The sequence below is a fragment of the Notolepis coatsorum genome, assembly GCF_963971535.1.
Source record: "Notolepis coatsorum genome assembly, chromosome: 15".
Lineage (NCBI taxonomy): Eukaryota > Metazoa > Chordata > Actinopteri > Aulopiformes > Paralepididae > Notolepis > Notolepis coatsorum.
The window spans coordinates 101,116,569-101,133,494 of record NC_140179.1 but is presented as its reverse complement, the minus strand read 5'-3'; the positions used below and the strand labels follow the sequence as shown (position 1 = coordinate 101,133,494).

The window sequence follows — 16,926 nt, the reverse complement described above, 5'->3', positions numbered from 1 at the left end:
TGTTTTAGTTTTTTGCGGGTACAGAATATCATATAATGATCACTTAACCCGCATGCTATAACCCCTTTATTGGAGATCTTGGACTTGTCGGAGGTCAGAATGAGGTCAATGGTAGTCTGAGTTGATTCACATACACGTGTGGGTTGGGTGATTAGCTGGCTGAGGCCGTGCAGATCACAAAACGTACTGAATGACTTGAAGACGGGTGCATCTTTTCGTTGCATATCCGTGTTCCAGTCTCCAATAAGAATTTTGTCTACATCCTCAACTCCAGCTAAACACCCATCCAGTGTATCATAAAAGCCACTATGATCTGACGGCCTGTAGACTGTGCCAACCAGTAGGGATTTCGCCCTTTCGAATAGGATTTCCACCCATACAGTTTCAATTGATTTATGATTCAGGTCATTTCTGTTGATGAATTTGGTGTCTTTGTGTATGTACATACAGACACCACCTCCATGTTTGTTAACGTTAATATCGCCTAATCTATGTTTTAAATTATGGCTATGTGTCTAATCTGCCCGTCGCTTATCAAAGAATCATTTTCCAGTCAGTGCTGTCAAGGCAGATTGGTTTTTTATCGCTTCATTTCCGTTTGAGAGCATTTTGAAAAGCACCTGTTTTGAGGTAAAAAACAGCCCATTCTGGGCCATTCTGTGATAATCGTCTTTTACTGGAATATTCCAGAACGTTGATATTTGTCGGCCTATTTATGAATCGTTTTCAAATAAACGCTAGATGATCAATATTATACGTACACGCCCATTTGAGCCGCGCGCTGATAATAGCCGTGTTCATTTCCTCATGGATTTTACAGTGAAACCGAAAGAGGACATTTCACAAAACAGCTTATATCTTCATCAAAATGAGTCTGATTATCCTAACACTGATAACATAGAGTCCTTACCTGACATCAGATGGTATCCAACTGGTATATTCCAATTCCTGATCACCATTCGAAAAAATCGATAAGTGTATAGATCTAACGTGATACAGTAGAATTCATGATCCGCGGCGCTCAGAGGATCCATAATGAACTCTGGTAACCCCGGCTGCATCAGTGGACTGGAAAATGTGGATTACAGGATTTTTTCCCCCATCCATTTTCATTGAGTCCATTCCAAAATCCCTTATGTCATCTGGGAGACGATAGGGGGCGCTTTTTTCCACATCTGATCGCCGGCGGCTCTCGGGTAGACTAGGGTAGGCTCGCGTGATGCAATATGATTTCAGATCGCTAAAAAAAAAAATTCCGAGAAATCTCGTGAGTGGCTTTCAACGTAATATTAATAATTCCGAGAAAACTCGTGCGTGGCATAGAAAGTGTTAAGTGTGACAATGTTAACCTTTCCTCTGCAAGCCATAATTGATATGTTGGTTGGGTTAACATTGTTAAAAGGATACGCTGACAGTTTTATTTAATTGAGTACCGTACTCTTTATTATTTGGGGCAGCAAAATCTCTGTTTTGGGCACGTCATCCAACTGTAGCGTCGTTAGCTTTCCTGTTTCATTGCAATGGGGCACCTAAAGTTCGTCATGGGTTTAAATTGAGATTTCTCCATGAATTTAAATGCCAACTAAGAAACATTTATACCCCCACATGGTGAAAAGCCCTCCCTGAGCGAGATTGGTGGGTTTGTTTGATAATACAGCTTATAGAAGAAGGATTGATTGATTGAAAACTTTATCAGATTGCAGAATGGGTACAATACAGTATGGCTCAATACACACAATTGTTAAGGGGATGCAGACCAGAGAAAGACTTTCGTCTTGTTTACATCAGGGTCCCCCATTTTCAATTCATCATGACATTTATGACATACACGACATACAAATATACAGTACTGAGACAGAGATCATAAGATAAAATATATACATTCGAGGGGGAAGAAACTGTACATTGGAGGGGGTAGGGGGGGGGTTGGACATTTACCGGGGCCAGTTTAGAATTGCAGCCTCCCGTAGGTGCTCTTTGAGAGCGGTTTTGAAGGAGGGTAGGGATTCACATTATTTTACGGCTGTGGGTAGGCCGTTCCACATTATAATAAATGTTGTGGCATAATTGCGAAACGTGTTTAGTCCCTTGATTGAGCCGCATCTGGGTTGAACATGATTTGTGGAACTCCCTCGGGTGTTGTGGTCGTGGAATTCACTGACCTTTAGGAAGTATTTCGACATGTACATGGGTATCTTAGTGGTGTAGTGTATCTTGTAGACCAGGCCCATTGCAAGTTGCTGTACTGTCGTCTACTCTAAGCCATCCTAGGTTGTCAAAATGGACAGGGGTGAGGTAGGTTTTAGGAGTAAGGTCAAGCAGTAGTCTGACCAGTTTGTTTTGTGATGTTTGTAGTCTTGTTTTTAGGGCATTTGAGGTGCTTTGGTACCATGAGGTGCAAGCATAGTCATAGTACCCTTGAATTCAAGATTCAAGATTCAAGAGGTTTATTTGTCACATACATACTGTACCAGGGCATACAGTGAAATGCGGGTGGCCATGGCCGCTTTGATTGTGCTGTAATACTAAATAATAAAATAGACATAATAAACAGGTAATAAAATAGACATCTTTTATGAGTGCTCCTGTTAGAGTCTTCAAGGTATTCTTGTTTGCCAGAGAGGAGATCCGGTACAAGAATCTTGTTCGTTGGTTGACTTTTTTTATTACATTGGTTGCCATTTTGTCACAGGAAAGATTTGCCTCTAGGATGGAACCCAGGTAGGTAATTTCGTCTTTCCTTGTGACAATATTGTCACCCACTGTAACTGAGAAGCCGTCGGCCTTGCTGAGTTTGTTATTTGATCCAAAGAGAATGGACTCTGTTTTACCCAGGTGTAATGATAGTTTGTTGTCAGCGAGCCAGGTGCAGATTCTGCCGGTGGCAGGTGAGTTTCTGGCAGGTGGTGTTCTGATTGGCTTTTTGATTAGAACTAAGTGCACAGAAGGTCTCATTAATGTGTGTCCTGCCCTCTGCCCATTGAGGTTGAGTGAATTATCTGCAAATTAATCAAGTTCCAGATGTGTTCAAGTGTGTCCATATTTAGATACCATTGGGTCAAACAGTGGCTGAAATGCCAGCTTGCTAGATCAACTCCCCCTGCAGCTTGTGTTACAGAGAGGTCTAGCCTGCTAGATCAACTCAAGTTTCAAGTTTCAAGTTTATTTAATAGTTGTCATACAGAAGTACAGAATACTTTCATACAAAATGCTTCTTACTGTTACGCTCCAGAGACTGTGCTAGACAAGATAGTATCAAATAACATAGTATAGCATGTAATTTAGAAGTAGAAAATGAGGTCACAGTGTTCAGTATAGACATATGTACAATGTTCGATGCAGAATAGACGTAACTGAGTTACCATATAATATACAATACTATGCAGTGTACTAATGTACAATACTATATAGTGCAGAGCAGAAATGGGATGAGGTACAATTTAGGTACAATTTACAGTAAGGTGTACGAGTTGTAGTGCAATCCTTCATCAATAAATATAAAGTGTGGGGAGTGGGTGCTACAGTGTGTTTGTTTAAAGTGAGTGTGTGCTATAAAGTGTGTGGAGTGGGTGCTACAGTGTGTTTGTTTAAAGTGAGTGTGTGCGTGTGGATGTGTGTGCTATGTGCGTTTGATGGTTGTTGTTGTGTAGTGTTCATTGTTCGTCTAGCAGCCTGATGGCCTGGGGATAGAAGCTTCTTCTGAGTCTTTCTGTGCTCGCCTTGAGACTCCGGTATCGCTTGCCTGACCGCAGCAGTTCAAAGAGGCAGTTGTTCGGGTGACTGGAGTCTTTAATGATTCTCTTAGCCTTGCCCCTGCACCGCTTGTTGTAAATGTTCTGGAGGGTGGGGAGCCCCCCTCCAATTGTGCGTTCGGCTGAACGTGTCACTCTTTGTAGTCTGCTTCGGTCTTGTGCAGTGCTATTCCCAAACCAGGAGGTGATGTTGCCAGTCAGGATGCTCTCTATTGTACAGGTACATGAGTAGAAGTTCTTAAGGATCTTCTGACTGACTTGGAACTTCCTTAGGCGCCTGAGGAAGTAGAGGCGTTGTCGTGCCTTCTTCACAACACTGTCAATGTGTGTGGTCCATGTCAAGTCCTCGGATATGTAGGCTCCGAGGTACTTAAAGCTGTTGACTCTCTCAACCGGTGCCCCGTCGATGCTGAGGGGGCTGTAGTCCTTGACCCCCGACCTCCTGAAGTCCACAATCATCTCCTTTGTTTTGCTGACGTTCAGGGAGAGGCTGTTTTCCTGGCACCATCCCGCCAGGACCTTGACCTCTTCCAGGTAGGCCCTCTCGTCGTTGGCAGCAGCTTGTGTTACAGAGAGGTCTAGCCTGCTAGATCAACTCCCCCTGCAGCTTGTGTTACAGAGAGGTCTAGCCTGCTAGATCAACTCCCCCTGCAGCTTGTGTTACAGAGAGGTCTAGCCTGCTAGTCATCCAAACTAAAACGAGACTCTCCCTCACTCTCCACCTTCAAATCCCATCTCAAAACCTACCTGTTCTCCCAAGAATTTAACCTTCCCTACCCATAACCACCCTCCTCCAACCTATCACCCCCTTTCCCCTCTCCTGCCCCCCCCCCCCCCCCTAGGTTTCCCTTACTTACTCACCCCCCCCCCCCTACTGGCTCCTGTACTTGTTGTCTGTTACCCGTGGCTCTATGTCCTTGTGTATTCATATTGTTCCCTGTTTCCCTGTGGTTCTATGTTTGTTTGTTTTTCTTTTGCCTATTGTCAGCGACTTCTGGTCATTGAGAAGCGCTATATAAAATAAATGAATTATTATTATTATTATTATTATTATTATTATTATTATTATTATTATAGTCAACAGAAAAGTCTGATGAATGAGGAAAATATCAAAATGATCCAGGTGTACGTCTCTTTTTAACCCGGTGGTTCTGTGTCCTCAGGGTCCGGCCTCTGGGCCCCAGGGGGAGCAGGACGGGACGGGGACCTGGAGAGGCATGCTGAGGAAGGGAGACGAGACTCCCAGCTCGGGGCCCGGCAGTCCCATGAGAGGAGCCGTCAACCTGCTGGATGTGGTGAGTGGTCGGCGTTCCAGGTGCACAGATGACTCACCGCCGATACCGGTCCTGAGCACTGAACTCGGAACATCAGCCAATACAGAGTACTAGGGCTGACCCCTATTAGTCGATTAGTCGACTAATCGGTAGAAAGGAGCCGTAGTCGACTAGCCAACCTCTTAGTTGAATACATTTTTTTTTATCATTCTTTCCAAAAGCAAAGAGGCCTAGAAGCGTGGCTAACGCTAATAGCACGCATACCAGAGGCTAACTGCCTACGAAAACAGGCACAGAGGCACTGAAAGAGGATTTCACCCGTCTAATGAACACACTAGACTAGACAAATATCAAGATGTATCCATCAGAGACTGGTATCACTATGCATTCTCGCTCTCCCAGCTCTCCAAACTGAATCACTCGCCTGAGGAGGCACCTGCTTGGGTCAGGATGGAGGAGGAAATGATATATCCCTCATCTCTGGAATCCTTCCTGACACAATCAGACAGACCTATACCTCTTAAAAACCCTTTGATGGCATTTATCAGGGAAACTTGGAATCAATCGCACAAAATGACTGGTGATAGCCCATACTTAACTACGAGAGCCTCTATATGGTATAATAAGAAACTAAAGATTGGGAAGAAATGGGACGATTGGGTTAAAAGGGGGATACATGTACTAGGTGATATAGCCGGGGAGGATGGGGTTTTGCCTTTTGAGGATATTAAGGAGGATTTTGATATAGATAATAAAAACTTTTATAAATTCCTACAGATTAGACATTGTATATCGTCATCAATAGGAGGACCAAAGTGCGGCCCAATTACTGCAATTCAAGAAATATTCTATAAAGGATGGCGCAGGAAAGGCAGTGCGTCAAGATTTTATGATGTTATAAGAGAATACAATGCACCCAAATTGGCGGGTTTGAGATTGAGCTGGGAGAACGATGTACATGAGGATATTACTGAGGAAATGTGGGAGAAACTGGTATCCAAATGGAGTAAATTCTCTAGGGAGGCACAATCACAACTTATTTTTTACAAAGTACTGAACAGAAGCTATTGGACGCCTAGTAAACTGGCCAGACTGAAATTAAGGGACAGTGACATCTGCTGGAGATGTGAGAAGGAGACAGGCACTTTACTGCACATGTTGTACGAATGTGAGAAGGTCCGGAAAATGTGGGATCAAATTGTGATATTCCTAAGTAAGGTCCTGAATGTGAAGATAAATAACGCCCCAATGGCATGTGTTTTGGGTATAGTACCGAAAGGGATTAAACTGCCTAAATACCGGGGAATGTGGTATAGAATGGCCATGATATCAGGATGTAGAATTGCATTACGACATTGGAAATCACCTGTTGATATTACTTTTAAAGAATGGATGGAACTAATGTTTCGGACAGCATCATATGAAAGGGTGACGTATAGAGTCGCAGGGAGAGAGGATATTTTCGCTGAGATATGGGACAGTTTTCTACACCTGACTGAACGATCTGAGGACAAATGAGTAAGATGGGATTACAATATTGTCAAGGATGAATATGAAAAAGGGGATTTGATCTGATGGTACTTGTGCTCTATAATATATTATGTATATATGTACATATATTTTATGTCCGGATGGTGTGTCTATGGAACGGTCACTGTCTCTATCACACTCACATGTGCGCAGATATAGCCACATACAAGTATCTAGGATACACATATTCATATGTGTACATAATAGGTTCACACGCACTCGTATACACAAGGATAAGGTATACACGTCAGGGGCACACATACATGCACATACTCATGTATAGGAAATAGACATACATACACCTACATATACACATAGTTGAGATATAGGCTTTCACTGACACATAGGGGGGTACACAAGTATATAGGAGACACACACATACGTAGCTGAAACGTAAAAAAAAAAAAAAAAAAAAAAAGATGCAGCACATACCTGCTCGCAGGTAGATCGGTCTACATGTAACGTATGACGTATATATATATATATATATATATATATATATATCAGGGATGTATATGCACAATGTATAGTATGTTTTTTTTTGTAAGTGCTTCTTTAATTTCCATGTCAGTTATTAGTGTATTTGTATGAGTCTCTTGCATGTTTTGTATGTTGTCACAAAAATGAAAAAGGCGAATCTTGGATGTTGCATATTATGCTGTGAAAAGGTATACTGTAAATAATGGAAAGATTTGTGCAAAAATATCAAAAAAAAAATAAAATAAAATGTATCCATCAGTGGACCAATTGCATGCTTTTGCAGAGGACAAGAAGCCTTCCGTCGACTCCTTCAGACATTAAGCACCCCCCACAGCCCAAATGGAATGATAAACGGACAATTTTGGCCAATCCTAGTCGACCATCCAAATCCTTAGTCGGGGACAGCCCTAGATCCTGAGTACTGAACTCGGAACATCAGCCAATACCGAGTACCAATCTAATGTATTACAGAAACGGAAACGACCATTTCATCGTAAAATATCTGTATTTTATTGTGACAAATAATAAAGAAACTTGTATTACCGGTACTTACTAAACATTGTAGACAGGGCCGCCTGGGGGAAATGCGAGGCCCTGTGCGAGATTTAAACGCGAGCCCCCCCCCCCCCCCCCCCCCCAAAGGTAAAAAAAACAAAAAGAAATTATATATATAATTTTTTTTATTTATTTTTTTCATACAGTCAACATATTCGTAAATAATAGCGCTGCCCGAGGCTGGGCATGATACAGTCAACATATAGCAAGAGAGAGAGCGAGAGAGAGCTCCCGTTCTACAGTCAATATACAGTGTACAGAGAGAGACACATTGGAAAGAAATTGAAATGCTATTTGGCCCTAAACAGAGAGTACACAGTGGCAGAATACCTGAGCACTGTGACTGAAGATCCTTGACTAGGTACAGACTCAGCGAGCACAGCCTAGCCATCGAGAAAGGCCGCCATAGGCAGACTGTGTGTGTTAGAAAGAGAGAGAGAGAGCATGTGTGTTAGAGAGAGAGCATGTATGAGAGAGATAAGCAAAGATGACCCCCTAAAGGATATTCAACTTTTAATGAAAGAACAAAACAGAAGGAAAAGATAACTTCACAAAGGCAACATGAATATACATAGATCCAAAAGGACAAAGATCAACACTTAAATCCAAAGAGAAGAGGGTCTATACCAAGAGAAAACAAAGCAGCAAGGAGCCAATGGCCGACAGCTAAAGGCTAGCCAGGTAGGCTACTGACACCAGGCCACACACAGCTTTGGCCAACGGCCCAACGCTACCCAAGCTACACAAACGAACAAATGAATTCACACACAGCACATGTCGTATCTCCAAATGTTGTGAAGTAACATATGTTTTGCCTGGAAAAAAACATCGTTATTAACAAAACATTCGGGAGGGGAAGGAAGGAAGAGTGGGGTAATGTCATGACATTTTCATTAATCTTACCTGCACCAAGGAACGCAGGGCGAAAGGCCGCAACACAGGTCTCCACGTTGACGAAAGGCCTCTCGCTGTCGGGACAAAAATAAGCTATGGCCAGAGCCTTGTCATGGTGCAGGCCCGACTACATCTTCTGTCAAAGATGATGTCGTAGTCAGAGTGCCAGAACCCCCTGCTATTCTCACGGCTAATGTCAATGGTCGTAGCACAAGCTAACAGCTAACTCAAGGCTAACTGATAGCATCAAACGAACGTTCCCAGCCGAGCGCAGCCGGCAGGTAACGTCGAAGCTAAACAGCTAACTGGCTAACAGTTAGCTCAACCAGGCTATCGCTAACCATTAGCTAACGCAGAAGCAAGCTATGCGGCTACATACAGATACAGGTGCTGACACCAGGCACACACCGTTAGCTACTAGTAGTACTACAATCTACAACAGCTAGTCGGCCAGTTTAGCTCCAGAGAGAGAGAGAGAGAGAGAGAGAGAGCGATGTCCACGGCGGGAATAGAATAGAGTTAATAGAATAGGTTAAAAACTCACCAAACGTCCAAGAGGATGGAGACAACCGCGTGGAGTTGACGAAGTTCATCTGCCAAACGACCATCCTCTTCATCTTGGCTGCATGTCTCTAGGTTAGCTAACGCTAGATAGCCTTTAGCTAAGCTAGCTACTAGCCGACATCATCATGGCTATATCCCGACTGCATCATGACAAGGCTCCGGCCATTTGTCCCGCCTTTCGTCAACGTTCCTTGGTGACCGACCGACTGATAATGACTGACTCTTCGAGTTGGCTGGCATAACTAAGCATAATAGTCAAAAGCTGCACGCGCGAAATAGTCAAACGCAGCTGACTCACGCCGGCGTACTACACAAGTAAGTAACCACTCCGCTCCCTTCGTTGAAACCAATAGTATGTCTGCTGCAGAGCACCAGAGCTCCCTTCGTTGAAACCAATAGTATGTCACTGCAGACCCAGGAACAAGTCAGACACATTCTACAAACGTGTCTAATGTGAAATATATAAGCATATAAGCAAAACTAGATTTTAGGTCTGTGATGAAAAAGGGCCTCGCGGGAAGGGGGGCCTCGCAAAAAAAAAAAAAAAAATATATTTATTTTTTATTTTGCGAGGCCCCCCTTCCCGCGAGGCCCTGTGCGACCGCACTGCTCGCACACCCCCTGAGGCGGCCCTGATTGTAGACTTAGATGGGGGGGGGGGAAAGCTATTGATAAGCGATTTCTCTGTTTGAGAGATCGAATATCATCCTACTGATATGTGAAAAAGACAGAAAATCAAGTGGCATCGCTTAGATTTTTTACACGTTTTTGACAAGTTTGAGGTATGAAGATCCAATATCCAATACCAATACGCGTTAACCCTTTCACTACCGCACTAACAAATGGTTAACCCTTTCACTGCGACAATACAGAAGGTTAACCCTTTCACTGCCACACGACGAAGGGTTAACCCGTTCACTACCACACTACAGACGGTTGTACTGTGGTAGTGAAAGGGTTTAACCTTCTGTCGTGTGGTGGTGAAAGGGTTAATTTATCAATGACTTGACGAAAAAACCTTCCCTTCCTCTTCCCGCCTCTTTTCAAAGCCGGTGCCGGTCGCCAGGAAGCTGTCATCGCGGGAGCAGCGGGACTGTGAGGTCATCGAGCGTCTCATCAAGTCCTACTTCCTCATCGTCCGCAAGAACATCCAGGACAGGTCAGCCAGCGGCCACACAGGGTTCAGAGGTCACACAGGGACAGGTCAGCCAGCAGCAGCCACTCCCCTTCTAACACAGGGTTCAGAACATCCAGGACAGGTCAGCCAGCAGCAGCCACTCCCCTTCTGACACAGGGTTCAGAACATCCAGGACAGGTCAGCCAGCAGCAGCCACTCCCCTTCTGACACAGGGTTCAGAACATCCAGGACAGGTCAGCCAGCAGCAGCCACTCCCCTTCTGACACAGGGTTCAGAACATCCAGGACAGGTCAGCCAGCAGCAGCCACTCCCCTTCTGACACAGGGTTCAGAACATCCAGGACAGGTCAGCCAGCAGCCACTCCCCTTCTGACACAGGGTTCAGAGGTCACACAGGGACAGGTCAGCCAGCAGCAGCCACTCCCCTTCTGACACAGGGTTCAGAGGTCACACAGGGACAGGTCAGCCAGCAGCAGCCACTCCCCTTCTAACACAGGGTTCGCACAAGGTCCTTGAAGTGCTTAAAGTGCTTGACTTTTTGACAAAACAATTTCCAGGCCTGGAATAACTTGAAAACAGCCAATACATTTTTTTACAAGGTGCTTAAAAAGTCCTTGAAATTCAAATCAACTATTCACATTGAAAGTTTTGTTCATCCATGATCAAATTGTTCTGAATCAAGAAATAGCATTTTTTTTTATTTAAAGTGTAACTAATTGTGGAAAATTGGTTTTAAGCCATAAATATTGGATCTGGAATTTTTTTTCTTCAAAAGAAATTCATTTAAACGTGATTTGTATCCTTTTAAAATGCCCTTTTAAAATGAAAAATAGTGCCTGGAAAAGTAATTGAAAGTTCATTTTGCAACGTCTGTGGGAACCCGCTTCCTGAAAGTCCTGAATCTGGACAGGTCAGCCAGAAGCCACTTCCCTTCTAAAGTCCTGAATCTGGACAGGTCAGCCAGAAGCCACTTCCCTTCTAAAGTCCTGAATCTGGACAGGTCAGCCAGAAGCCACTTCCCTTCTAAAGTCCTGAATCTGGACAGGTCAGCCAGAAGCCACTTCCCTTCTAACATGTCCTGAATCTGGACAGGTCAGCCAGAAGCCACTTCCCTTCTAACATGTCCTGAATCTGGACAGGTCAGCCAGAAGCCACTTCCCTTCTAAAGTCCTGAATCTGGACAGGTCAGCCAGAAGCCACTTCCCTTCTAAAGTCCTGAATCTGGACAGGTCAGCCAGAAGCCACTTCCCTTCTAAAGTCCTGAATCTGGACAGGTCAGCCAGAAGCCACTTCCCTTCTAAAGTCCTGAATATGGACAGGTCAGCCAGAAGCCACTTCCCTTCTAAAGTCCTGAATCTGGACAGGTCAGCCAGAAGCCACTTCCCTTCTAAAGTCCTGAATCTGGACAGGTCAGCCAGAAGCCACTTCCCTTCTAAAGTCCTGAATCTGGACAGGTCAGCCAGAAGCCACTTCCCTCTAAAGTCCTGAATCTGGACAGGTCAGCCAGAAGCCACTTCCCTTCTAAAGTCCTGAATCTGGACAGGTCAGCCAGAAGCCACTTCCCTCTAAAGTCCTGAATCTGGACAGGTCAGCCAGAAGCCACTTCCCTTCTAAAGTCCTGAATCTGGACAGGTCAGCCAGAAGCCACTTCCCTTCTAAAGTCCTGAATCTGGACAGGTCAGCCAGAAGCCACTTCCCTTCTAAAGTCCTGAATCTGGACAGGTCAGCCAGAAGCCACTTCCCTTCTAAAGTCCTGAATCTGGAGCCACATGCTCCCCTGTTGGGTCTGGGATTGAATCCCATGTCTCTCCTACTATTTTTTTTGTTTGTTTGTTTGTTTTTTTTGTTTTTAAGATATTCATTTAGAAAATGTGATTCATGCCTTAATTTCAGTCAGTGGTTAAACACATTAATGACTAATGTCAGGGTAAATTAAGGAGTTTAATTTGTAATTGTTTATTTATTCCATGCACAGTTCTACTTAATGTCTTACCTTAATTGGTATCTAATTAATAATATGATTTTAAAGAAGATATAAAACAAAATAATATATTAAATATATTTATGGGACTCATGTTATAGTCAACTGGATACCTCTACATGATACAATTGATTATATTGTGATATATATATTGCTATCCACAAAGAAGAGTAATACAAACAATTCAAAAGAATAATATTAAAATCTGAATTATTGGTGATCTAAGATCTAAACCAGTGGTCACCAACCTTTTTAAGCCCAAGATCACTTTTTTTTTGGTGAAGGCAAGATCTACCTATTGAAGCGTTGAGAGAAAAAGACAGCCAAGATTGTACTTTAAAATGACTTGTATTTGACTTTGGTCCAACATTAAAACGTCAAAGTAGAACTATTATGTACTTTCTCAGTCAGTGCTAAGTGCAGTCATCTTATGCAGCATCACTTTTCACATCAAAACAAAAGTAGAACTGTAATGTGGACTTTCTCATATTATTAACATTGACAAACATATTTACAATTAGCATTTTATAAAGTAGAACTGTAATGTGTACTTTCTCAGTCAGTGCTAAGTGCAGCATCACTATCATTATACGGAAACGGCGTTTTTACGGGGTGAAACCGCAAAAAAGTGAGACTACCTTCCAGGGTGGAATTCCTAGAAACGCAAAAGCTTTGCGCTCTCGCCTAAACTGTTAAACCGTATAAATCTGTTAAAACGATGACGAAAGGGTTGTCACGGCTCTGGTCGCGCGTACTGCTTACGTCACAGGTAGCAGGTATGCGCCAGTAGCCGAGACGTAAACAAAGCAAGTATGTCTGACTAATATCAACGGAGATCACCTGAAGGCTACATTGGCAGTACTTTTAACCCTTTCACTGCCACACGACAGAAGGTTAACCCTTTACTATCACACAACCGGCTGTCGTGTGGCAGTGAAAGGGTTAAATACACAAGAATCTGTCCCGCGGCGTGAGTGGACCCACTGTCTGTGAGTGACTCTGCGTTGGTCCAATCACATTCCCCATCCACAGTCTGCGAATCAGAGGCAGAGTAGGGCGGGTCTTCACAGCACGTCATGTGACATATGCGCCAATCGTGTGACAGCGAGGCTCCGTCGTTACAGCGTCGTCTGCACGGAGAATTCCACCCCAAAACGCTCGTCTAAACGTAAAATTTTAAGTGAAACCGCAAAACGACTTTTGCGGTTTCTGTTCACAAAACGCTTGTCTAAACGTAGCCTCAGTCAGTGCTAAGTGCAGTCAGTGCTAAGTGCAGTCAGTGCTAAGTGCAGCATCATTTTCACATCAAAACAAAAGTAGAACTGTATGTGTACTTTCTCAGTCAGTGCTAAGTGCAGTCAGTGCTAAGTGCAGCATCATTTTCATATCAAAACAAAAGTAGAACTGTATGTGTACTTTCTCAGTCAGTGCTAAGTGCAGCATCACTTTTCACATCAAAACAAAAGTAGAACTGTAATGTGGACTCTCGACGGGTTGGTGACCACTGATCTAAACTGACCAATGGATACCAGTGTGCTGAGTTTCAGAGTGGATAGTAAGATGTTCCACGTGTTGGGGGCAGAGAAGCTAAACCGAGAAGCTGGAACCAGTAAAAATCCACAGGACCAGTTTAACAATGGTCCGTGGCTGGATTCATACCCAGGACGTTCATTGAGTCGCCCAGGATGCGATGTGTCTTTCCTACCCTGTCCCCATCAAAGCTGTCCTTTTGTCTCATTAACCCTTTCTCCGCCGATGACATGTTTACACGTCATTCCTCGCCATGCGTAATCTGCCAATGACGGGTTACGGCGTCTTTGAGATCATTATTTCATATTTTCGTCATGGTATTCACATTTCACCCACGGAGTCTTTGCTGGTGTTGTAGGACTCCGCTCAACTATGCAACGCTTCAATACCGCCACCTGGTGGCCGATCGGCAAGTTGCCAAAACCGGAAGTGGCCGGAAGTGCTTAGTCCGTCCCCTATTCCGTCCGGCCACTCGCTGTCGCTCGCGGGACTCTATCCAGACACCGTGCATATCGATCCGTTGCCATAACTCAATAAACAACATGAATGGACGTATATTAGTATTATACAAACCGGAACTGGATCACCTAGATCAACATCCCATAACTGGGATCTGTTTGCGCCAGTGTGATCGCCCAACGGTAAGAGGAAGCTGCCGTGAGTTTCAGCGTTTTTGATTATTATTATCCATACAAACTGCTCTGATCTATATATCACCCATACTACATGAATCATTTAACGTCGGCCATTGCATTTCATTATAAACGACCCCCCCCCTCCGGTCACCAGCAGATGACCAGTCATGACGTTTAGGATCATGTACATGTGAAATTTTTAATATAACGCTGATCGGTATCAAACTGCATTTGATCATCTAATATATGCATTTATGGCTATATCTCACGTTCTATGAAATACTGCAGATAACGATAAAAACATATTTATACTCTGGACGGTATTTTAGTATGAATATGTGAATGAAAAAGTAAAACGTTCCTACATCCTGAACGATAGATAATTGATGTTGAATGGGCCCTAATAATGTCAATTTAGCAATACAATTTAAAAACGTATAGCCCTGCAAAGAAGGTGAACATCTCCATAGACAAATAGAGCTGGAAGAGAGGCTACAAGGATGGATATAAGCTCTGGCAGAGAATGGGTTAAAGAAAGAGGGGGACTGACTTCATCCTGTTTTTTAATTACCGGTTGAATTTGAATCCTCCTCTTCTCTCTCGCTCTGCACGTGCTTCCTACCATCTCCTTTATCCCTCCCCCCAACAGCGTACCTAAGGCGGTGATGCACTTCCTGGTCAACCATGTGAAGGACAGCCTCCAGAGCGAGCTGGTTGGCCAGTTGTACAAGTCCGGCCTCCTCAATGACCTGCTGACCGAATCGGAGGACATGGCCCAGCGACGCAAGGAGGCTGCAGACATGCTGCAGGTACATGGACTGTAGAATCGCCAATACAATATAATCAATGACTTGTATTTATGCTACAATATGACAGTATTGTGATTCTAAATGTTTCTGTGATTTGATACCTCTGTGATTTTCTTTTTATTCATTACTTTATCCACAGTTGAAAGCTGCAATAGTATCCCTTTACAAAAATACACAAATGAGTTACCAGATGAAATGCATATACGGCTGCCCCCGACTAAAGATTTTCGCTGCACGTGTATGCATGTTTATTAGAACTTTTCTTTTTTTCTCATTGACAAACGTTTGGTTGACCATTAGGGGGCAGCATTGTAAAAACAGGACCTTTTTAGACTTTTAAGAACTTTTAGATGGAAAATAATAAATATGATTACTGGTCCGTCAGCATTATCTGAAGAATGTAATGGAGGAATGCGTTCCCCCGAACCCCTCCTTGTCTGATACCATGTGACGGTTGGGAACTCTCCCGCCAAAATCCCACCATTCAGCTTCAGTCACATTGCAGTGTCTTCTTCTCGCTTGTTCACACAGGCGCTGCAGAAAGCCAGCCAGGTGATCGCCGAGATCAGGGAAACTCACCTGTGGTGAGAAGAAAAGTTCATCGGTTATCTACTCATCATGCCTGGAGGAGGGACCCCCTTTCATCTACCTGTCATGTCTGAACATGAAGAAGTCTCTTGATTTGCCAACACGTAATGCACTGTAACGGTTACCTGATAGATTGTATTGCTCCCACTCTAACTGAGGCGTACTGGAAATGTATGTCTCTAATTTAAATGCCACAGCAAATATGCCTGGATTTGCCTCTAAATCCTTGGTTAGTTACTGTAAGTTGTACTTTATTGTCCCCCCCCCCCACCGGGGGAACTTATTCCTGTGCATTTAACCCCATCCTAACCGCAACCCCAAACACACGTGGACTACCTCCAGTTGTGATGTCACCAGTTGTGATGTCAGTACCTTGGTAAAGCAACAGCGGTCTTTTTGGTCGTGGGGAGTAAACCAGAGTTATCTGGAGGAAACCGGCGCAAACCAACGTTTAAGGTTTAGGAAATTCTAGTCGGCGCACGCTGCTCCTTGGTAGATTTTGTTTGAAGTTTGGCTAACGGCACTTTATTTATTATTTATGATTCTTATTTATTTTTTTATCTTTGACGGACTGTGATTGGCCGACGTGAACACGGACCAGTGTGGTGTGGTGAGTGAGAGGGAGTTTTGATCTTGGTGTTTGGCAGCTCTACAAAGCATTCTACATATGTCTAATATATCAAAAGGCCACACTGTAAGGCAACTGGGGCAGGTTCACATAAGTCAAATGGATGCGTCATCGAGAGTTTTCCGTGGCTTTCGGAGACCTTTAAGGCTGTACGTTTTTGCCCTAGGCACGAATAAAGACACTGTTTAGAACGTTATTCAGAAGCCTTCCACTCAAAGAAGATGCAAATATATCTTGCATGATGGCTTTTCACCTTTTCCTTTTAGATGGTCACTGGTTGCTCCATAGCTTGCTGTATAGCTGAAAACTAAAGTGAACGTCGGTCCTCTTGTCCCGCGTACAGCAGACCTCCATGTACATCACCTCACTTTGGTTCGCTGTTGTCGCCCACACTATGTATAGAATACGACACATTAAGGCACTGTGTTATCACCAGAATATTTATTTATTGAATGTTATTTAAGTGTGTAATTTAATGTCGGCAGCACTGGCTCTTTGTTTACATTGTGCGGCCCATCGTGTGAAGCGTATGGTGCCTCTGTGGTTCTGTGTCACGGTGCCTAAATAAA

General features: G+C 43.7%; 1 protein-coding gene across 1 annotated transcript in view; it reads left to right on the top strand.

Annotated features, from left to right (window-relative positions):
- LOC311241810 (dynamin-1-like protein) overlaps positions 1–15,844 on the top strand; it is a 68,427-nt gene extending 52,583 nt beyond the window's left edge. Inside the window, exons 15-18 of the mRNA XM_084330728.1 lie at positions 4,916–5,047; positions 10,099–10,208; positions 14,982–15,141; positions 15,673–15,844. Coding sequence (XP_084186854.1) covers positions 4,916–5,047; positions 10,099–10,208; positions 14,982–15,141; positions 15,673–15,729 — 459 coding nt within the window. The 3' untranslated portion in view covers positions 15,730–15,844. The remainder of the gene's footprint in view (positions 1–4,915; positions 5,048–10,098; positions 10,209–14,981; positions 15,142–15,672) is intronic.
- The last annotated feature ends 1,082 nt before the right edge of the window (positions 15,845–16,926 follow it).